Source organism: Acinonyx jubatus, chromosome A1, assembly GCF_027475565.1.
Source record: "Acinonyx jubatus isolate Ajub_Pintada_27869175 chromosome A1, VMU_Ajub_asm_v1.0, whole genome shotgun sequence".
Lineage (NCBI taxonomy): Eukaryota > Metazoa > Chordata > Mammalia > Carnivora > Felidae > Acinonyx > Acinonyx jubatus.
Window position 1 is genome coordinate 78,619,881 of NC_069380.1, and position 18,423 is coordinate 78,638,303.

General features: G+C 54.5%; 1 protein-coding gene across 2 annotated transcripts in view; it reads right to left on the minus strand.

Moving 5' to 3' along the window:
• COL4A1 (collagen type IV alpha 1 chain) overlaps nucleotides 1-18,423 on the minus strand; it is a 153,063-nt gene that overhangs the window by 19,029 nt on the left and 115,611 nt on the right. For both annotated transcript variants that reach the window (XM_027065218.2, XM_053217827.1), the window contains exons 25-41: nucleotides 15,380-15,571; nucleotides 14,637-14,805; nucleotides 11,882-11,974; nucleotides 11,689-11,793; nucleotides 9,262-9,359; nucleotides 7,555-7,705; nucleotides 7,228-7,341; nucleotides 6,374-6,541; nucleotides 6,199-6,288; nucleotides 5,257-5,409; nucleotides 5,017-5,115; nucleotides 4,816-4,905; nucleotides 3,673-3,812; nucleotides 3,157-3,283; nucleotides 2,986-3,066; nucleotides 2,484-2,582; nucleotides 1,115-1,165 (exon numbers count right to left, since the gene is read on the minus strand). In XM_027065218.2, coding sequence (XP_026921019.2) covers nucleotides 1,115-1,165; nucleotides 2,484-2,582; nucleotides 2,986-3,066; nucleotides 3,157-3,283; nucleotides 3,673-3,812; nucleotides 4,816-4,905; nucleotides 5,017-5,115; nucleotides 5,257-5,409; nucleotides 6,199-6,288; nucleotides 6,374-6,541; nucleotides 7,228-7,341; nucleotides 7,555-7,705; nucleotides 9,262-9,359; nucleotides 11,689-11,793; nucleotides 11,882-11,974; nucleotides 14,637-14,805; nucleotides 15,380-15,571 — 2,020 coding nt within the window. The remainder of the gene's footprint in view (nucleotides 1-1,114; nucleotides 1,166-2,483; nucleotides 2,583-2,985; nucleotides 3,067-3,156; nucleotides 3,284-3,672; nucleotides 3,813-4,815; nucleotides 4,906-5,016; nucleotides 5,116-5,256; nucleotides 5,410-6,198; nucleotides 6,289-6,373; nucleotides 6,542-7,227; nucleotides 7,342-7,554; nucleotides 7,706-9,261; nucleotides 9,360-11,688; nucleotides 11,794-11,881; nucleotides 11,975-14,636; nucleotides 14,806-15,379; nucleotides 15,572-18,423) is intronic.

The following is an 18,423-nucleotide window of genomic DNA, read 5'->3' on the forward strand; positions in this document are numbered from 1 at the left end:
AGAAAGCCTGTACGTCGAGGAGGAGGGAGCTGTGCGAGGGGCGGGGGAAAACCAGAGCCGGGTGCCCTTTCCCCTCTTTATTGAGTGACACACGGGACGCCGACCATGGCTGACCTGGGGAAGAGTAAGCTTAGAGTATGAGAGCCACCTGTCATTCTTCATATTTTGTAAGGAAGTGTTCTGCCGAAAAGCCATTGGAATACAGGCTGAGAGGGGTCTGTGAGCACCTGCACTGCTAAATTAAGGGCTTGCTCCATTGACAGGTGAATGAATACACGAGTGATACTCTATCCACACCGTGGAACACTACTCAGCAAGAAACGGGAGGGAACTACTGGTATGAGCTCCAACACCCATGAATCGCAAACTAATTGTGCTGGGCCAATAAAGTCAGACTTAGAATAAAACAGGATCCTACTGATAGAAAATTCTAGAAAATGCAACCTAATCTACAGTACCAGAAGACAGAGCAAAGGGTGGGGTTGAGGGATGATGGTGTTGGGGGGTGGGGTGGGAGGGCAGGACAGAAATGATTAGGCAGTCCAGGAAACTCTGGGGAATAGGCAGAGTTCCTATTCCCGGGCAGTGAATAGGCATGTTCACTATCTTGAGTGTGGTGATGTTTTCACAGATTATACATATATCAAACCTTATCAAAAACAGACATCAAATAGCACTCTATAAATGCGTGTAGCTTATGGTATGTCAATGACAGAAATACGACGATACGCTATTTTTTGAAGTTTTCAAGGTAAGAACTTATAGGGAACAAAATTCCTCCATGTTTAGTTCCCAACATACCACCCAGACGTGACTAATAAAATATCAAACTTCCAGGATCGTTTCAAGGTTATTAAGAAACAATAAGAAAGGAGGGAAAAAGAGTCGTGGCCAAAAATGGTCATCAGGCCTCTCTTGTGACACTTCCTCTGCTTTTTCAAAAGTACAATGTCACCAGATGCTGGTCTGTCAGGGGCCAGGAGAAGGCATGTGCCCCAGACCCAGCATCCTGTCACTGCCGCCCACTGCTTCCTCGCAACTGCCCAACCCACTCAGCCTGGGCCACGTGCGTCAGCGGCGAGTGGAAAAGAAGTACGCATGTAGCGAATGTTACCTTTCTCTCCTTTGGCCCCTGGGAACCCTGGGAATGCTCTTCCAGGCAGGCCTGTAAGACAAGGGTAAGAAGTCACATCCACATGTCCTCAAACAGTTGGTCCTCGAGTACAGCACAAAACCCTGTCGACTCTTTAACACCACCACGTAGAAATCAGCTCCTTGCACTCCTGAGTAAAATCTCGTTTCTGCAGTTGTTCTAAGAAGTCCTGGATGGGATGTGTATAATTTACCACTTTTCTTAAATACTTTCAGCACACGACCATTAAGGCATTTAGTAGAAATGCTCTGTACAAATAAGTGCTGATTTTCTACCACCATCTAGACACTGACAAATCGGCTGTTCCCAGACGACTGTCCAGCTAACAACGTTCTCGAGGGAGGCAGGGAGAGCTGGTGCTATTGGGGACTGGGGGGCAGCAAACACCGGAAAGCCCAGAAACGTGAGTAAGGGGCTTGCAGGAGGATGAACGTGAGTAAGGGGCTTGCAGGAGGATGAAGGGGGAAGGGAGGTATGGAGGCATTTTTATGAATTATTTTTTATGAGAAAATGAATGTTTGCAATAGAAACATAAGGGGTGCAGAACGAAACAACAAACTTTTAGAAAGAGGCCAACCCTGGGGCGCCTGGGTGGCTCAGTCAGTTAAGCGTCCAACTCTTGACTTCGGCTCAGGTCACGATCTCAGGGTTGGGAGTTCGAGCCCCGAGTCGGGCTCTGTGCTGACAGTGCAGAGCCTGCTTGGGATTCTCTCTCTCCCTCTCTCTCTTTCCCTCCCCTGCTCTCTCTTTCTCTCAAAATTAATTAATTAAAAAAAAAAAAAGCAGGGGGCCAGCCCTGCCCGCAGCAGATGCCCCAGGGCTCCTCTCCAGCGACACCCCCACACCCACGCCCCTGCCTTAGGCTCACCCGTCTCAGACCACAGGTGTCATTCTTGCTACACACAAGCATTACCGTGTACGTGGTTCTCGTCGTCAGAACCTGCAGCCCCCCACAAGGGATGGGAACAGATCGGAGGGCAAGAATTGCTCCCAGGACCCTTTCTCTAAACAGGGAAGAGCCAGGCAGAGGAGGGACAGCCTGGACGTTCTGTGTGTGTCTCACTCACCCCCGGGAGTCCAGGTGTTTTGGGTCAGGCCCGTCAGTACAGGACCTGCCCCTCTTCTTATCCAGGCCTCTCCCCTCGTCCACACGAGTGTATAAACAGCGATAAGGACACGTGGTACAGATACCACTTTGTGCCCAGCCCTGGTCACTCAGCGTGGACTGGAGATCTGAGTGATGCCGACCCTGGAGCGACGCCAACCCCTGAGCAATGCTGACCCCGGAGGAGCATTTATCTCGCTCTAAAGGGAGCAGGAGCCACCATACCTGGTTCCCCCTTCTCTCCCGCCGACCCCGGGATTCCGTCACTGCCAGGCTCCCCTTTCTGGCCGGCTGGGCCTGCGGGGCCAGGTTTCCCAGGAAGACCTCGGAGAGAAGAGCCACATTAGTCAGGTCTGGACCCTGTCACGACAAGACGCTCATTCCCGACAGTTCCCCAGGGAGCCGTTACCCCGTGCATACCCAGCATCCTCGAGGAATGCACCTCAAACACAAACACGCTTCTAGAACCTACTGGAGCCACCATGCAGCCAGTTCAGCAGCTCTGGTTCTGGCTCCTGACTGGGGGCCACATCTTATAAAGGCCCCATGAGCCCCCCTAGACTCTAGACTCAGTCTGTCCATCTGCAAAGTGGAGGGGTGTGCCAACCCGTGACACTCTGGGGTCCACGACTTGTCACCTTGAGGGAAACGCCCAGCTTCGGTGGCCCCCACCTCATCCCCACAGGCCCCTGTGTGTCCTCTGTCTCCTGTGTCCTCAGGTCTCTACCTGCGTCTCCCTTGACACCGGGAATGCCAGCCGATCCCGGGAGGCCTCTGTCCCCTTTATCCCCAGGCAAGCCAGGGCTTCCTAGAGGAAGAAACAAGACAGCAGAATGCCATCAATTCGAGACTTTGTTGTCTTTGGACCCAAGCTCAGAAGGAGGCCCGGCTCACCTACCTGGATAGCCAACGCTCCCAGGGGATCCTTGGGGGCCAGGGGAGCCAGGGATCCCCGGGATCCCCACGCTTCCTTTCTCTCCCTTCTCTCCAGGACTTCCCGGAAATCCTGCAACCCCTTGATCTCCCTGTGGGCAGACATCGAACCCATTAATTTCATACCTGTCCCCGGGCACGTGTCTGTGGGCCCTTTCTGGATAACACTATACGGATTCCACGTCCTGCTTTCTAGCGAAGAATTAAAGTCCACGTCTGAAAACCGGGGATAAGTGGGAAGCCCAGAACAAGAGCCAATTCTGTTTCTTCTCTGCACATGTCTCCTCACCCTTCCCTTCCAGCCCTGGGCTGGCTGTCCCGCCTGTCAACAGTCTCCAGATTCTTGCCAAGGCAGGGGAGGTGCACAGAGGGGGCCAGAGGGACAATGTGCAGTAAATCAGGGGAGACCACTCTGAATCACCGAGTGTGCAGAGATGCTCAGGTGGCCACAGGGGGCAGTGTCCACGCAGGACATGGTTACCTTGTCGCCAGGCCGGCCCGGAATCCCAATGCCAGGGAGGCCTGCCTGCCCTTTCTCGCCCTTTGCGCCTTTCTCCCCGGGTAAGCCAGGGACGCCCTGCGGGCCGGGGATCCCAGGCACGCCTTTTTCTCCGGGTGTTCCTGTAAACACACACAATTAACACCTGAGTGCGTGCTTGGCGGGTGCTAATATTAAACATGGAAAAGCGCCCTGACAGCCACCAAGAATGAGGTGGAACGTGTGTGCCTGCATTTATCGATCCCTTAGTCACACAGGCAGACGCCATCACCCGCACATGAGTGCCATGTTAGGAAGTGACTCTCCTGTCTCTTAAAGACCATCATTCTACAAAGACAGAACAGACATACGGTAACTCCTTGGCATATTTACGCTGGCAGTAGTATGAAAAATGACTTTCGTGTTCCTTATTCTACAATCAATTCCCGTTATTCAGAAGGATCAGACGGGTCGTGCGGTGGGCCAAGGAAAGCAGATGCATACCTGGTTTCGTGAGGTGTGCTGGCAGCCAAACCTGTTTACAAGCAGGTGTAGACAGCAAGCTAGATGTTTCTACATGTCAAATGGAGCGATACCGTGCCTCGTGCATAGAGAGGGGGCCAGCTTCCTGCCTCGGCTCCCCTTTCCCTGTGGGTTCGGAGCGGTGCTAGCCCAGACCTACCCGAGGCCGGATCTCTCCACCTCTCTCCAGCCCCGTCGCGGCAGTCGAAGCCAGGTCAGGATTGGGGCAGCAGAGCCCAGAGGACTCTTCTGGGCTGGTGCCAAAGGGCACTGGAGGCTGGCCTAGACAAGTGGGGAGCCAGACCGCACCAGGGAGATGGTGGCCAGGTGGCCAGTCACTTGGAGGTGATCGAAAGGTGATGGTAGACAGCCCATGTTTTATTTGATTGAACTGTGATTTATTATTATTTTTTTTTTTAGTAATGGTCACAGTGTCAGCCAAGTGCCATTGATCCCGAGGCAGGGGACCATACAGGACTGAAGATGTGCACTTGGGTAAAAGTGCACATGCCTGGACTATGCCCTCGGGGCAACGCATGCCATCCTGCAGACCTGTCCCCGCCAGCGCGGGGACAGGACGTTCTGTTCTATAGAAAGAAGACCCCTTGTGTGAATCCAATGTACCTGGCAGGCCCATTCCACCAACCGATCCTTTGGGTCCAGGGAGCCCTGGAGCCCCCGGGGTCCCGCCGATGCCGGGGTCACCTTTAGGTCCTAGGAGAACAGAGGGAAAAGCCCAACAGGTTAATGCCTATGAAAAGTGCTGGGTGACATTCCCTTAGCGTGAGCTCCTGGCACATACTGGGCTTGAACTTCACTCCGTACCTGGCTGCCCAGGATGCCCTGCCTGGCCGTCCTTTCCTGGCATTCCCGGGGTTCCAGGGTCTCCCCGGGATCCTTTATCACCAGTTGGTCCAATTTGTCCTGCAGGTCACAGGAAAGAATCATGATGACCACATCCGCCTAAAAGACAACCTTGCAGAAACACAGGCTGGTCTGACGTTGCTGGTGCACCACTGAAGAGCTGGTCAGACAGGTGGACATGCCTTCGCTTCGTCTGCTCACCTTTTTCTCCTTGGTCTCCCTTCTGACCCTTCATGCTGCCCATGTCCACCTTATCCATGGACCCAGGCTTGCCAGGGAGACCCACATCTCCTTTGTCGCCCTTGAAGCCGGGGTCTCCCCTGGGCCCCGAGGAGCCCGGGAAGCCGTGGTCCCCTGCAAAGGGAAGAGAAGGCGCCTGGTGAGACGCAGCGGTGACAAGGCCTGGCCCTCCTTCTGGCGGGCAGAGCCGCCGATGAAGAAGGAAGGCAGCATCGCCAGGCAAGTGTCTGAGCTACTGGAAGGATCTGGGCCCTGGGTAAATGAACGGTAAAGCCCAGTTTTTAGAATTCATTATTTGCGAATAACTCAAACATGCATGTGACTCTGCTTATTATTAGTTTAAATAATTCACATCTCCCCTCTTTCCTAAGAAGCTTTATCTCACCTGTTCACAGTGCCTCTCAATTCTATACAAAATAAGAAAATGGGGAGTTTTCTTACTCTACTAAACAAAAGACTCTTTTCATGTCTCACAAAGTCCATTTCTTTAGAAACATAGTTTGGGGCCAATTTCAAATAACCAGATAAGAAATAAAAATTAAGGCCTGTATATTTGCCCCTGTTGCTAACGTGATTCTAAGGACTCCGTGCCAGTGACCTTGCATGACGGGAGATCCCACTGGCTCTAAAAAGAGCAAACACCTCAACCGTGCAGGTGAAGGAGCATCTGGAAACCGGTCTTCTCTCCGATTGGGGCAGAGCACAGCCCCTGCCCCCACAGGCACGGGCATGGGCACAGGCACCGTGAGCTCCTACTGGAAGAGGGGTCTCCCCGACCCTTGCCTCACCTTCTTCTTTCCTCTGCCTCTTGGTAAGAAATAGCACCTTCGACCCTTCCAGAGTTCCCAACAGACACAGAGACACAGACACAAGACGGGCTCTTCTGGAGTGACCAGCCCCTACCTTTTTCTCCGGGCAATCCTGGCACTCCCGCTGGGCCTGGCGAGCCGGGCTGCCCCGGGGTCCCCATGACACCCATCTCTCCCTTGGGACCTGCAGCAGATGAGGGGCTGTGAATGCAGACTGAAGACGCAGGGAGTCGGGGACAGACAGGGGCAGGCGTTTACAAGCCGCTTACCTGGAATGCCGGGAAGGCCAGGCGTGCCCTGCTGTCCAGGAAGACCGGGGAGCCCAGACTGCCCTGTCAGGCCGGGCAGCCCTGGGGACCCTTTGTCTCCTTTGGGGCCCGGCATGTCGAGGCCTGGAAATCCGGGGAAGCCCTTCTCTCCCTTCAGTCCAGGAGGGCCTACAGCGGGTGGAGAGCAGGAGCGGTGAGCAGGGGGCTCCGCGGTGCGCCCTTCTGTGTCCCGCCATCCCTTTCTGCAGGCGGCACGTGAGTGTGCGGTCCACCCTAGGGGGCTGGGAAACTCCCACCGTCTCGGGCAGCCGCGTCGGGAGCCACGGGGGAGCCACGGGGGAGCCACACGAGCACTGTCCCAGACCGAGCCCTCCCTCCTGCCAAGCCCCCTCCCCCTCCCCGGGCCCTCCCCAGTGTCCACACCCAAGACCAGCTGCTTTTCAGCTGTGTTCCCGGCTACACTCGTGGGCCCCCAGCACCTTCTCCCTTCTGGGACTAGTTACTGAAGACCAGGGCGGCTCCAGGACCAGTTAGTATACGTTACCCACAACTACCAACCCCCCACAGAAAGGTAAGGTGGAGACACCAGTCATTCTGAATTAAAGGAAAATGTCACTGAATACACATGAAGTGGGGCTGGGGGGGGGGGGTGCTCTCTGGCACGTAAACCAAGCTCAGGGAGAGGAAAAGAAAGATACCCACAAACTCTGGTTAAGGGGGCAATCAGACCAGTCTCCCCAAAACAGAATCCCCCTCCCCCTTTATTCACTAGGGGGCTCTAGTCCCCACTTCACTCAGGCTCCCGAGCCGGCCCCTTCCCCTTGTGGAGCGGGATGTGGGGAAGGGATAATCACCTAAGGACCCTGGTGGTCCCTGTCCTCCAGGGGGGCCCATCGCTCCAGGTGGGCCTATCCCAGGAACTCCAGGGGCTCCCTTGGGACCTTGTAATCCAGGTGGTCCTGGGTCACCTGGATGGGAAGAAATTGTAAATGAACCGCACAGACACCATACGACCCACCCCCACAATCAGCCACAACAACACAGGACCGTAAGCGCTAACCGTCTACGATTTTCATCATTCTTTCAACAAACGCAGAGAACCTAACAGGTGCCCCATGGACACCAAACCAACAGGCCCAGCCTCCATCCACCACAGTCCGCATTTGTCTGGAAGAAGTTACCTCTGATTCCCTGGAGGCCTGGGGGGCCGATAACACCATGCTCTCCTGGAACGCCCGGTCCCCCGATGTTTCCCTTCTCCCCAGGTGTGCCAGGGATGCCGGGAAGACCAGGCAACCCTTTGAGTCCAGGCAGACCGATGCCAGGCTCTCCCTGGAAATTCCCGAAACACAGAGAAGCCGGTTCAGCAGGAGAGGACGGGATTCCATCCGGCCAACGGTGTAAGTGCAGACGGTCGGTAAGAAGCTGTCCAACCTCCAGCCTACGAACCCTTCACGCACCCATCCCCCTTCCGATTTCAATACAAATCGGAGATGGTTCGTTTTTATTACTGTTATTTTATGAAGGAAGAAAATCAAGGCTCCCCATGCTGAATGCCTTCCAGGTCACAGAGGGAGGATTCCCACCCGGGTCCCCGGCCCTCCGCTCGCTTTGTGTCTGTGAGGAGTGGAGTCCAAGTGATGGACAAAATGCCCAATGTGCTTTGTGAGTGGCTAATAGACAGCTTCCTATGAGGTGGCAACGTTCCAGGATGGGACCAGGACACCACTTATTGAGATTTTTGTCTCAGCGAAGGCTTTCACCTCAAATTAAACACGGAAAGGATGTCATGAATCTAAGGGCTTTGATAAATGCAGATGATTGACGACGAAGGAAGTACTCTGAAGGCCCGAGGAACACTATGTCACCGGGCCCCCCTGTTGTCCACCGTGGCCACAACCTCCAGAGGAAGTGGCCACTGGAGGTTCTTCCACGCGTCCCAGCAGCAAATTCACAAAACAGAAGGAAGTGAATCCAAGGGACTTTTGAAGAAGCACAATACTTTAAATCGTGAGCCAAATCCTTATCCCAATTCCATTTGCATTTACTAACTCATGAGCCTCACGTGTGCGAAGCGACCCGCGTGGCACCACCACGGACTAGTGTTTCACGAGTGCATCTAGTGCAGTTTATGAGGGGAAGCCGTGTCAGCCACACAGATGGAGTGGGACACCGTGAGATCAGGTGTGTTTGAAGAGAGCGCTCCCCTGGGGTCACTGAGACACAGCTGCCTCCGTCACCCGGTCCCCCATGGCCTCTGCCCACCCTCCTAACAGAAAAGGAACAGGCCAGGCCAGCTCTTTTGTTGGCAAGGTGAAATTGGTCAGCTATGCTCAATGAGCAGAATTTCAAGTATTAGCAAGTGGCAGAGGGATGTCTGAGGCCAGGAGAGTCCTTAAGTCCCTCGAGCCCAGGGGTCCCCAACCGGGGCCATGTTTCCCCCGGTGACATCTGATAACGTTCAGAGAGACAGTTCTGGTTGTCACAACTGGGGGCGGATGTGGGGTGCTCCTTCAGTATCTGTGGGCAGCGGCCGAGGGGGAGGTGGCTAAAGAGCCCACGATGTCCAGGGCAGCCCCCGCCATGAAGAATTACTGGACCAGAATATCAGTAAAGCTAGACCCTCCTGGGTTGCCATCGCGCCTTTCAGGACAGTGGCCTTCATGCGGCTTTGTCCTGTCACTCACAATAAGACCCGCACTGTACACGCTGAGATACAGTTCACACTCAGGCAAGAGCACACTCACAGAGCCAAAACGTACGGTTCTCCCCCAAACATCAACCGCCACACACAGTGTGCTTATTTTCTATTCCGCGCGCCACATTTTATGTGTCTGATGAACAGCAAGGACGGGGAAAGAGCAATCCGAGGAACGCTCAGTACCCACCTTTTGGCCGGGCACACCCGGGTTGCCAGGCAAGCCGTTAAATCCTGGGCGGCCTGGGCTCCCGGGAGGTCCCACGTCTCCAGGCAGGCCATCGACACCTGTTTTGAAGAGTCAACACTTACTACTGTCATAATGCTGGTCCCCACTTTCTTCACTGCCCTGACACTCGCTCAGACGCCCCTGAACTGGCTGGACTGGCCAACGAGGAGCCCTTCCGAGGAGCTTCTAAGAGGAGCCTGAGGCCACCCCAGCCACGGGGTGGGGCACCAGCCTGCACCAGCCAGAGCGGCTTGGGCGCCATGGACCGCAGGCCCGTGCCTGCCGCCTCTCCCCCACCCTCCCCTCCTCCTTTCCTCGCTAACCTCGGTTTCTCTGCCTGCCGCCCCACCCCCCAAGGGCACAAGCAGCCTAGGGTGGCGTCTGGATCCACTCTCCCCAGCGCAGCCAAGGTAGGGGCCGCCTTGCGGGAGAGGCCCACCCACACCTCCCAGAGCAGACGCGCGTTTCCGCGGGACTTCTGATTCCGGGACACGGTCCAGTTTGAGCAGCCCCGCTGGGACCACTGCTTCTCAAGCCACTGGAGGCCACACCACCGGAGGCGCGTGGGGCATCAGAGGCTGTCTGGGTCCCAACCCTAGAGGGTCTGGTGGGCTAAGGGCTACCCCGGGGCTCTACTGTGCACAAAGTCTATCCCGCGGGATGCGGAGGGTCCCGACGCTCGGGGATTTGTAAGTGTGCGGAAGCAGGTGCTGTGGGGCGGTTGTAACTGGGGAGCTGGACACACGGTGCACCTAACTGCCCACCGGCATCCGCATCTCCAAACCACTTCGTGCGATTGGGCAGAGAACCTCCGATTGGGAGACCTTACCACTAAATTCTGCCTGTCACGATGGTGAGATGGGGCTCACCGGGAACAGGGTTCATGGACAGGCGGAAGGTCGAGGCACTGTCCCTGTGACCTTGAGGGTGGCTGAGAGCCTCTGGCCTTCAAGCCTGACACAGGCCGCTGTGTGTGTGTGCATGTGTGTGTGCCTGCGTGTGCAAATGTGAGTACGTGTGCATGCGAGTGTGTGTATACGTGTGGGTGGGTGGGTGTGCATGTATGTGCACATGTGAGTGTGCGTGTGTGTATACGTGTGCACATGCATGTGTGCGTGTGTATATGTGTGGGCACGTGTGCGTGTGTGCGTGCACGCACATGCGAGTGTGTATACATGTGGGTGGGTGTGCATGTGCACATGTGAGTGTGCATGCGTGTGTATACGTGTGGGCACGCGTGCACATGCATATGTGTGTGCGTGCACATGAGAGAGTGTGTTCATGTGTGTGCACATGTGAGTGTGTGTACGTGTGCACGTGTATGTGTACATGTTTGTGTGTGTGTATATATGTGGGCACGTGTGCATGTGTGCGTGCATGCACATGTGAGTGTGTGTATACATGTGGGTGTGTGTGCATGTGGGTGTGTGTGCATGTGCGCATGTGTGCATGTGCGTGTGTACGTGGGCACATGTGCGCATGCATGTGTGTACATGCACATGAGAGTGTGTGTTCGTGTGTGCACGAGTGCGTGCGTGCGTGTATACATGTGGGCATGCGTGTGCATGTATGTGTGTGCACATGTGCATGCGTGTGCATGTGTGACGCAGCTCCCAGACGAGTGTGAAGGCCTGTAACCCTGACAGTGGGTGTGATGCACGCAGAGCCTCTGGACAAGAAGCTGGGGGCCTGGAGAGCTCTTTCCATGAGGTTCTGCACACATGGCCAGTAAAACAGGGGACAGGATGCCGGCCCAAATGGGAAAGAGGTGCCCCTCGCTGCTCACAGCGCCTGCTCAGTCCGCACCAAGGTGTACGATGGCAGGTGCCCCCACCAGGGCCTGCCTGCAGGGTTGACACACCCAGGACCTTGTCCTTCTCACCGCCTCACAGATTTCAGAAAGAAATGCTGCTTCTGAAATGCCAGCCCTGTGGGGATCCAGGCTCCATGCTGTGGGGGCCTCCTCCCATTCCCTAGCACCCTTCCCGGAGACCCAAACCCAGCCCGGCACAGTGCCGTTGCTCTGTGTACCTCTTGCACTGATGAGGAGAGCGCCCCCAACACCCCAAAGAGCTTCTGTCAGCTCCCCGGGCATCGGCTGGGCCCCTAAGGTCCCAGCCCCTCCTGACCAACACCCGCGGCGTGGAGGCACCACGTCACCCAGTGCCCTGGTGGGTGGATTCATCGCCCTCCAGGCTTTGGCAATCTTGCCTTAATGGCACATCGCTACCTCAAGCAGTGTGTTTGTATCCCTCGCTTCTTTCTCTCCTAAAGTTTACGTGTAAACCAACAGAAAGACCACAGCCCTCGGTGCCGACAGCTGGGCCTGTGTGGGCCATGAGTGGAGCTATGGGCCCACTCCGGGTGGGGCTTGTCCTCCGGGTTTACCTTTGGGGCCAGGAGGCCCTGGAAATCCGATTCCGGGCTGGCCAACAGCACCCTTCTCTCCCGGGAGGCCTGGCCTTCCCGGTGTTCCAGGAAAACCTCGGTCACCTGTTGTGAGCAAGACCAACCATCAGGGTGAGAAAAACGTGTCAATGTCCCAACTGTATCTCCAGACAAACTAGGACACGAAATGTACCTTGGGGTCCTTGGAAACCCGGGGACCCCGGAAGTCCTTGTGCTCCGGGGGGACCAGGTAGGGGCACAACTTGTCCAGCTTCACCCTTGGGACCTGAGGAAAGAGCACAGACACTGAGTGAGAGCCACCATCCTGTCTTGAGTGAGGACTCTGGGTGACAGCCCGCATCCCGTCCCGAGCAAGGACAGTGAGAGCCCGCATCCTGTCCTGAGGGAGGACACAGTGACAGCCCGCATCCCGTCCTGAGCAAGGACAGAGAGAGCCTGCATCCCGTCCTGAGTGAGGACAGTGAGAGCCCGCATCCTGTCCTGAGCACACTTTGTACCTACAGAGAAGCCCCATGTGGATCCCTCCACTTCCTCTCTCTACTTTTCTAGAATCTTTCACAGCGAGCTCTTCCTGTTTTCCCCAAAATTTACATCCAGAAGAACCTAGATACCTGACACATGAATTCTCTAAGAGTCCAAAGTAAGGGTCACAAAACTAGAAAATGAGGTGAGATGACCATGGGTAATTTGTTGATTAGCCTGACTCAAAGCCAAAACACTTCACTGTTCAATTTATCAGACAAAACCAATTCTAAGCTGCTTTGAAGCCGACCTCAGTTCTGCTTGTCTAGTGGTAAATGACCTCTAGGACATGCTAACTGGGCGATCCGGCATGATCTGGAACACTGCAGCCAGGCAGCTGTGAGCTGTGTGAGTGGTACAGGCACTGGTGCCTCAGAGATCCACTGGGGGTCAGGGCTCAGCTGCTCGGAAAGCACCACGGGGTCACCTCCAAGGACACCGCATGGACTGCTCACACGCCCTATCGGAATTTAAGACATACAGGGCCTCCCAGGAACAGCCACCACATTCTTTAGCTAAAGACTCTGGGAAATGCCAGCCGACTGACTCCAACACATATCTGCCATCAGTCCCACCCTGGGAATAAGCCTTTAATGTCACCAGAGTAAACAGGGCTCTGGCAGATCAAAGAAGTCTGGGTTTCAACCCCAAAGCTGACCGGGTCTGGATGGAACCCTGCAGAATGTGGACAGCTGACCAACAGCGCCATCAACACCTCCTTCAGGAACCTTCCTCCCCTCACTGCCGGGACGCGTCTGTGGCTGCCCCAGATGGTTTCTCTGATGCTAGTTTCTGGCCACGAAGAGTCTGATTCCCTTTTACAACTCTGCAAGTTTCCAGACCCCGCAAGCTCAAAGAGCACTTGAGATGCTGACCGCGGAGTCAGGGGCTATGGCTACGGGGAAACGGATCAGACATCCCTTTCCCACGATTGGGGGGTCTTCCCAGGTCAAGATCTCTCTGCCCCCAAAGGAGTCACAAAAGAAACGTTTCTGGGATGCTTGCTACACAAAGAACAACTATCAAGGGAACCGTAGCCCGCTGCTAGGTACCCCACCACCACGCAAGAATGACGGTAAGATACACGTTAGGCCACTTGCACTTCCAGCAAAGACAGGCTGACGTTTCCATGCTGGAGACCTTGTGCATCTTAACGCTATGACTTCAGGAAGTAATAGCTCCCGATGGGATAGGAAGTGAGAGAACTTGGGCCGGATATATGGCTTGTGACAGAATCGGCAGATTGGTGAGCACGAGGGCCACACGGTCGTCCGCCCGCGTCAGTGGCTTCACTTTGTGTGTCTCAGCTGCCTGCAGTCAACCGGGGCCCCGGGACCAGGTGACGCAGCACAGAAGGTCTGCGCACACGCCTGCATCACTCACCCCTCGCCACGGGCATTTTGTCCTGTCCCGTCATCACAAGATGAGGGGTTGAGTACAGGACAAGGAGGTACATTGAGGGAGAAACACATTCACACAATGTTTAGAACGCTGTATGTTTCTAACTGTTCTATTTCACTATGAGGTACCATTGGTGATCTCTTACTGGGCCTGGGTTACAGGTGAAACTGGGCCACACGTCTGTGTGTACAGGAGAAACACAGTGTACGTGGGGTTTCAGGCATCCACGGGGGTCCTGGGGAGGGGGCGCCTGTTGTGAAATCTCTCCTGCCTAGTTCTTGTTTTGGTCCATTCGACTATCCAGTAACTACGTTGTTCAAGGTTGACTAGTCACACAATTTGAACCATCTGAAGTCCTTTTGTTCATCTTTACAACTTTCGTGAGGTTTCTTAGTCACACCCTCCTCCTTCTCTCCCCTGTGCCCAAGCCATCCCTGGCCTCTCCTCTTCTTAGTCCAGGATTTTCTAGGGAATGACGGGAGTATGCCGTCTCTACGCTCAATCACGTTCTACTAGGCACTCCCGGGAGCCCGGGGTGTGCAAGGCCTGAGCCACCCCTTCTCCCCATTCGTCCCTGGGAACACGTGGGGCGTGAGGATGGGGGGAGAACACCCGTGGGAAACCCTCACATCGGCCTCACTCCGTGCATGATGCCAAGCCCCGGACACTGAGCTCCGGGAGGGTAGGGTCACGCCTGTCCGTCTACCACACTCTCTCCGCTCAGTGCAGCGCTCACACAGAAAATACGTAGGGAAGCAGGCTCACGTTGACATCACTTCCACACAAAAGGCCAACTTCAACTGGAAGGCACCATGTACTTATTGTAGGAAAAATCACCCGCGAAGTCAAATTCTTTACAGTCAGATTCTACACGTCACCCAGCCTGGCCCATCTTCTACGTGACAGTACGGCCACGTGACGGAAGGGCCCGGGCTATGTCCACCTCCTGGAAGAACCGACACCCAACTCCCGAGCCCCGTGCTCTGTGCGACCTCGGGCCTCACCTGGCTGGCCTGGGGGTCCAGGGTTCCCTGGAAAACCCACTTGTCCTTTGTCACCAACGGGGCCGATGGGGCCAAACCCTGGAGGCCCAGGAGGGCCGATGTCGCCACGACTGCCAGGGAATCCAACTCCTCCGGGGGGGCCACGCTCTCCTTTCAACCCTACTGAACCCTGACCGGCAGAGAGAAAAAGACACGCTATCAGCAGACATCCCGATACACGTTCATGTCACATTTTCCACCGTCTTTGGTAAATAAGTACCAGGGGTTAGCTGGCTCCTGCTATTTATTTACTCCCACCCTCCGACAAGGGTCATCTGGCAGTTAATAAATGACCCTGGCTTTCTTGTCCAGGCTGGGCACTCACCCTCCCGCCCCACGCAAGGATACATTTCAAAGACTGAAGTATTTGTATCTGGAACTGACCTTTCAAGGATGTCTCGCACCCCGCTAACTTGAAACGCCACCTCCCACCTGACACCCGGAATCCGACACACAGACGTCTCTCTGGCGGCCCGAAACACGTCAGGAGACGCCTATGCATGGTCACCCCTCCGCCCCAGCCAACAGCATCAACGCCGACATTCACACCTGTCAGTTTCTGCATGAGCCGCTGAATTAGTTCATGGGTAACAACGACCCATCCAAATAAAAATACGTAAACGCGATTCAAATAATTCATTCCTGCGTTCTCTGCAGACCTGCTTCTAACGTGAGTTTCCCAAGGCTGGAGGAGATGAACATACCGGGGAGCCTTTGGGGCCGGGCAGACCCGGGTGGCCGTCTCTCCCCGGAGTGCCTGCTCTGCCCGGCATTCCGGGCTGGCCTGGGAAGCCCGGGTCCCCTTTGTCTCCTTTGAGCCGTGCGTCGAAGTAAATCTCGCCAGGCTCTCCCTTGGCTCCGGGCTGGCCCATCAGCCCTGGCACACCTTGCGGTCCCTGCAAGCACAAAGCAAAGGCGTCTGTCCATAGAGTGACCCAGCACGAGCGGGGTTCAGTCCACAGTGATATCAAGAAGCCACCTCCCTGAAAAATGGTCACCTATTTCAGCTCCTTCATTCCGCAGCAGCCAACAGCTCTGTGACAAAGCCCTGATCTGACCTCGCTTCTTGTGCTCCTCTTGAAAACACCTGGCAAAAACTCTGTACTAAGTATCCCGCACAGAGACTAGGTTAGGGCGGGGGAGGGGGGAGTGGTGCCCACGTTGTAGGACAGGCCCCAGATAACCTGCCTGTGCTTACAACTGTTGATGTTCACACGAACATTCTAGCGACTGTCGGAAGCTGCTGAGTGCAGGGCGTCCTAGGCCCAGGAACTGGAGGAGGGCTTCTGGGTGCAGACAGGACAGACAACAAGGAGAGCAAAGTCTGGGTGTGAGCACGGGCCAGTTCCATCACTGTCATTGTGAGCAGTCAGCAGAACAGAAGGGACTTTCCCAAGAGACACAGCCTAGCACATTCCCCAGTTCCTGGAAAGTTAAATCAAGGAACGCCCACACCCACAGATGGTCTTTCCTCTGGCCACTCTGAGAACCGGGGCTCACAAGGTTTCAAATCATCATCTCAAGTGTTTGTTCCCTCAGGCCTGAGAAAGAAAGCCCTTCAGCCTCCCTGCCCAACTTGGCGGAATTTAGACTCTGGGGACAATTCATTTCACTTGAATTCCTTCTCACCACTCCCTCGGAAATGGCTCTTGGATGTACGCAAATCACACGCACACAGAAAGAAAGGAAGGGGCCGGGACCTAAATTCATACAATCTCTAGGTTTTAAAGTGGGTACCATCGATCGTGCGCCCACCATGGGTCACGGCCCTCGGCACGTCACTCCCGACTCTTCACCCAACTGCGCAGGGCAGAGACTGAAAACACATAGCAGGTGAGGGACGAACATGCAGAGCACTTTGGCCGGGGGGTGTGGAAAACTCATTATTTAGTTAAAAGGGGTTGTGGTATTTTGGAGCACTTTCCCCCCAGGGAACATTAGCTCCTGTGGATCCTTAAGTCCCAGCTACACCGAGACTCCTCTGTGGAGCCCTTCCTGACGAGTGTCCTGTGTTTCCATGGCACAGGGCTCGGTCCTCATTACAGAAAACTGCTCTGCTTTGTTAAGAACGCGTGTCTGCACACCTTTCTCTCCCATCCGTCTTTCAGGGCATGGAGGGCAGGCGTAAGGCTAACTTCGTGTCCTGAATGTCTGCAGCTAGGGGGGGACTGGAGGAAGGGGGAGATGGCCTAGCGATATTCACCAGTAAAAAATGAACACCAGTGTAAGAAATCACCACCGGTGTAGATTTTTCTCAACCTGGAAAGATCAGTGTTTCTTTACTGTGAAGATTCACAGCCTAGGAATACAGTTTTCTGTAAGCACAGGGCGAGGAAATATAATTCTTTATCTTCATAATGGTGACCTCGCCAGCTATCCTTCAAGGAAGAAATCTTGATTCTTTTTTGAAAGGTGACATTTTGATCTGAGGACACCTCATGTGGTTTCCCTGCTCCGGAACATCTCAATCCTAGGCGATTCAAAGGTCTTTGGATCCACATCTCTTGAGAGAAGTGATGAGGAATCAAACACTGCCTTGAAAACTTGGCGTTGGCTCCGTAAATTAGAGAAGATCCAGCGGCTACACAGGCTGCTTCTAAAGAGCACAACTCCTTTCAAGAGACTGTCCCGATGACCGCGAAAGCCGCTCAGGTCCCCATCAGGAGCCAGCCCGTCCCTCGGTCCCCAAATCAAACACTCGGCTTGCAAAAGGACATGTCACAGAAATGCTGCCTAAATCAAATAGGAAGCCAGAGCATTTCATCTCTTGTCATTATCACCTGCTTGCCGGGATGCTCTGCTGGTTCCTGGGCACCTCCACCAGCCCCCAGACACATTTGAAATAAGAGGACCCCATCTGTGAGCCAGGAAAGCCATGGAGTCACGGGACGGCTTCAAATCAAAGGAAAATTACTACCTTCTCGATTAAACTGTTTACCCATAAAACAATTTTTAGAAACCTCTGGCATCTGCAGAAAGAAAGGAGCTCGGAGTTCCCAATGGGGAAGGCGTGGGGATTAGAAGTTCCGTCGTACATTCTCTTTATTTTCTTCTTCATGAGGACTTGTCCTCAACTGTCCTTCTTCCTTCTTCCTCTTGTCCTGTTTTTGTTAGATTGGGGGCTGGAGGCTGGTGTCTGCATGGGGTTTCAGGCAGAGTCAAGGCAGGAAGTTTCTAGGAAGGCCAAGTAGATAAGGACCATGTCCAGAGGTTAAAAGCATCCTCTTCTGCTTCTTCAAAGCTCTTCTGTCTTTGATCCCCACCAGAGCCATGGCTTCCCAGTTATGGGAACTTCTAATTTATTTAGAAATATTTTAAACAGTTGCAACTTCTAACTCAGCTCCCCAGGCACCAGGGACATTCTGGAAGCAGAATCCCAAGATCTAACTTCAAAAGGAGAAAACGCATCGCTCAATCCCAGCTGCTTCACGGCTATGTCAACGCCCACTTCTGTCCTGACCTGCTATCATAAAAGCTGCCGGCGACATCCTTAAAGATTGCAAAGTTAAAGAGCTACCTCAAAGAAGGATAACGCTGAAGATTTGACTTTGACAGAAGAAGAAAGAGAGGAAAAATGGAAAAAAAAAGTCATGAAAGGAAGTGGAGAAACTCATTAATGCTTGCAAAGCTTAGAGGAACAAAGAAAATACGAGAACGAGGCCTTCAGGTTTAAACGCTTTAGAGACAGAGCGGACCACGTGCACCAAAAGCGCCCTCAGTGTCTGAGATGATGACCGCTCCCTTCAAT